The sequence below is a fragment of the Cebus imitator genome, unplaced genomic scaffold (genome assembly GCF_001604975.1).
Source record: "Cebus imitator isolate Cc_AM_T3 unplaced genomic scaffold, Cebus_imitator-1.0 Scaffold399, whole genome shotgun sequence".
Taxonomy (NCBI): Eukaryota; Metazoa; Chordata; class Mammalia; order Primates; family Cebidae; genus Cebus; species Cebus imitator.
In genome coordinates this window covers 432884-435964 of record NW_016107714.1, presented here as the reverse complement: position 1 = coordinate 435964, position 3081 = coordinate 432884, and the positions used below count along the sequence as shown (strand labels likewise).

Below are 3081 nucleotides of genomic sequence, written 5' to 3'. Positions count from 1 at the left end.
TTTTTGAGACAGTCTCGCACTGTCACCCAGGCTGTAGTGCAGTGGCGCGATCTCAGCTCACTGCAATCTCTGCCTCCTGGGTTCAAGCAATTATCCTGCCTCAGCCTCCCGAGTAGCTGGGACTACAGGCGTGTGCCACCACACCTAGCTTATTTTTTTGTATTTTTAGTAGAGACGGGGTTTCACCATGGATGAAAGGATGGTCTTGATCTCCTGACCTTATGATCCACCCGCCTCAGCCTCCCAAAGTGTTGGGATTACTGGCGTGAGCCACCTCGCCTGGCCACAGCTGGATCCTTATATCTGCTGCTGTATTCAGTCTGTTGTGATATCACACGTCATAGAGCCTCTGGAAAACACCATTGTGCCCTCTTGAAAGAATAAGTGTGAAAAGAGCAATTAAAATAGTTTGACCTTACAGATCCTCCCTCAGATAGGGGATTCCTAGACCACATTTTGAGAAGAGCTGCTCTAGACCAAACCAGCTGCCACCTGGGCATATTTTTTGATTTGAGTGAATATTGAATATCTAAGTATTAACTTTCTTAGAAACATGACTTAGCAGAATATTTATAAGCAAGGGAGTTTTGTGTAAAATTCCTTTTTACAAGATAGCATTAAAAAAAATCTATTTGTTTTTAAAAAAACTTGGAAAATCCCTAGTTGTTTTTAGGTACTTCTTTAGACAGGAGACTAAAACTTATTACGTATTAATTTTTTTGAGGCAGGGTTGCCCAGGCTGGAGTGTGGTGGTACCCTCACAGCTCAATGCAACCTTGGAACTCCTGGGCTCAAGGGATCCTTCCAGTTCAGCCTCCTGAGTAGTTGGGACTACAGGCGTGTGCCACCATATATAACTAATTTTTAAAAATTTTCAATAGAGACTGGGTCTAACTATCTTGCCCAGACTGGTCTCAAATCCTGGCCTCTTAAAGTGCTGAGATTATAGGCATGAGCCACTGCACCTAGCCTAAAATATTTTTTAAAACCTTCTAAGGCTTATGTGGTTCTCTTTGCATAGAGTGTACTTCACTCAGTAAAGTTTATTTACTCACCCCCTTCCTCTTCCATTTTATTCCAGATCTAGCTGAAGCTCCTTGAGGAAGTACTCCCTGGCTACTTCCAACTCTTTGTGACTTTGCCTTTTCTCTGAACTCTCTAGCATTTATTGTTGGCCTTTGGATTCTGTCTTCTTATATCTTGTACTATTATTGCTGTTATTATTTTGAGACAGGATCTATCTCTGTCACCCAGGCTGGAGTACAATAGTGCCATCACAGCTCACAGCAGCCTCAACCTTCTGGACTCAAGCAGTCCTCTCGCCTCAGCCTCCCACATAGCTGGGACTATAGCTATGTGCCACCATGTCTGGCTAATTAAAAAAAAAATTTCATAGAGATAGAGGCTCACTCTGTTGCCCAGGCTGGTCTTGAATTCTTGGGCTCAACCAGTCCTCCCACTTCAGCCTCCCAAAGTGCTGGGATTATAGGCATGAGCCACTGTGCCTGGCCATAACTTGTATTATTCATCTCGTTTAATTTTGTCCCTTCTATTAGCTAGAGACTCCAGAGCAAGGGAGTTTATCTGAGGTATTTTGTCCTCAATATGCTGTAGACGTCATAAACAAATGTTTATAATTAATTAGATTTTTTAAATGCCTCCGGATACAACTGGTGTACCTTCTCCCTCACAGTATATTCCACAACACATTTTGTCTCTTTCCTAACACAAATGGTATTGCCTGGTCCAAATTGATAAACTATGGATTTTTCATTCTCTTGGATATAATCATATTGTATACAATATACAAAAATTACAATATGCAGTATACAGAGATTAGCCAGGTGTGCCACCATGCCTGGCTAATTTTGTATTTTTAGTAGAGACAGAGTTTCTCCATGTTGGTCAGGCTGGTCTTGAATTCCTGACCTCAGGCGATCCGCCGACCAGGGCCTCCCAAAGTGCTGGGATTACAGGTGTGAGCCACTGCGCCCGGCCCATATTGTATATTTAAATGATATAATAGTCATCATTAAGTTAGAATTATCTCCAGTATCTTATTTTCCTGCTGTTATATGCTGGTGGATCACGAGGTCAGGAGTTCGAGATCAGCCTGGCCAACATGGTGAAACCCTGTCTCAACTAAAAATACAAAAAAACCCACAATTACCCAGGCATGGTGGCATGGGCCTGTAATCCCAGCTACTTGGGAGGCTGAGGCAGGAGAATCCCTTGAACCTAGGAGGCGGAGGTTGCAGTGAGCTGAGATTATACCACTGCACTCTAGCCTGGGCAACAGAGCAAGACTATCTTGGGAAAAAAGCTTAATATACTAAAAGTTAACTTTTTTTTATGTGTGACAACTTAAAATTTACAGTATTTTTGGATTATTGAATGTCTCAGGGGTTCAGCCAAGAACCTAAATGTCTGTTTTTCCTTCAGCTTCAACTCACATTTTGTGTTTACACAGACATTTTAATACAGTTCTGTTTATCTCTGCAGCTGTGGATTTCTTTAATCAGATCAACATGTTATATGGAACTATTACAGAATTCTGCACTGAAGCAAGCTGTCCAGTCATGTCTGCAGGTCCAAGGTACATATACTGCCTATTATATAGGTATTTGGATTGCTTTTACTTTATCACCCATTGATATAAATTAAATAATTAAGATTTGTTATCCGTTTGCTTGTGTGAAGGTGATTCAGTTTTATTGGTTGTTGACCACTCACCTGTAAGCTTTTAGTTATTTTGTAATTTATTTCTTTTTCTTTTTTTTTTTTTTTTTGAGACAGAGTCTTGCTCTGTCACTGGGCTGGAGTGCAGTGGTGTGATCTTGGTTCACTGCAGCCTCTTGCCTTCCTTTTGTGTGTTTTTCTGATGCCTCAGCCTCCCAGGTAGCTGAGATTACAGTCTCCCACTACCTTGCCCAGCTAATCTTTTATACTTATTTATTTACTTTCGAGACAGAGTCTTGCTCTGTCACACAGGATGGAGTGCAGTAGCACCATCTCAGCTCACTGCAAACATCACCTCCCAGGTTGAAGTGATCTTCTTACCTCAGCCAGCTGAGGAGCTGG

The 3081-nt window shown here is 41.8% G+C and overlaps 1 protein-coding gene across 1 annotated transcript in view; it reads left to right on the top strand.

Moving 5' to 3' along the window:
• The window catches only part of MOB1A (MOB kinase activator 1A), a 30417-nt gene that overhangs the window by 10135 nt on the left and 17201 nt on the right, over positions 1-3081 (top strand). The window contains exon 3 of the mRNA XM_017508693.2: positions 2503-2596. Coding sequence (XP_017364182.1) covers positions 2503-2596 — 94 coding nt within the window. The remainder of the gene's footprint in view (positions 1-2502; positions 2597-3081) is intronic.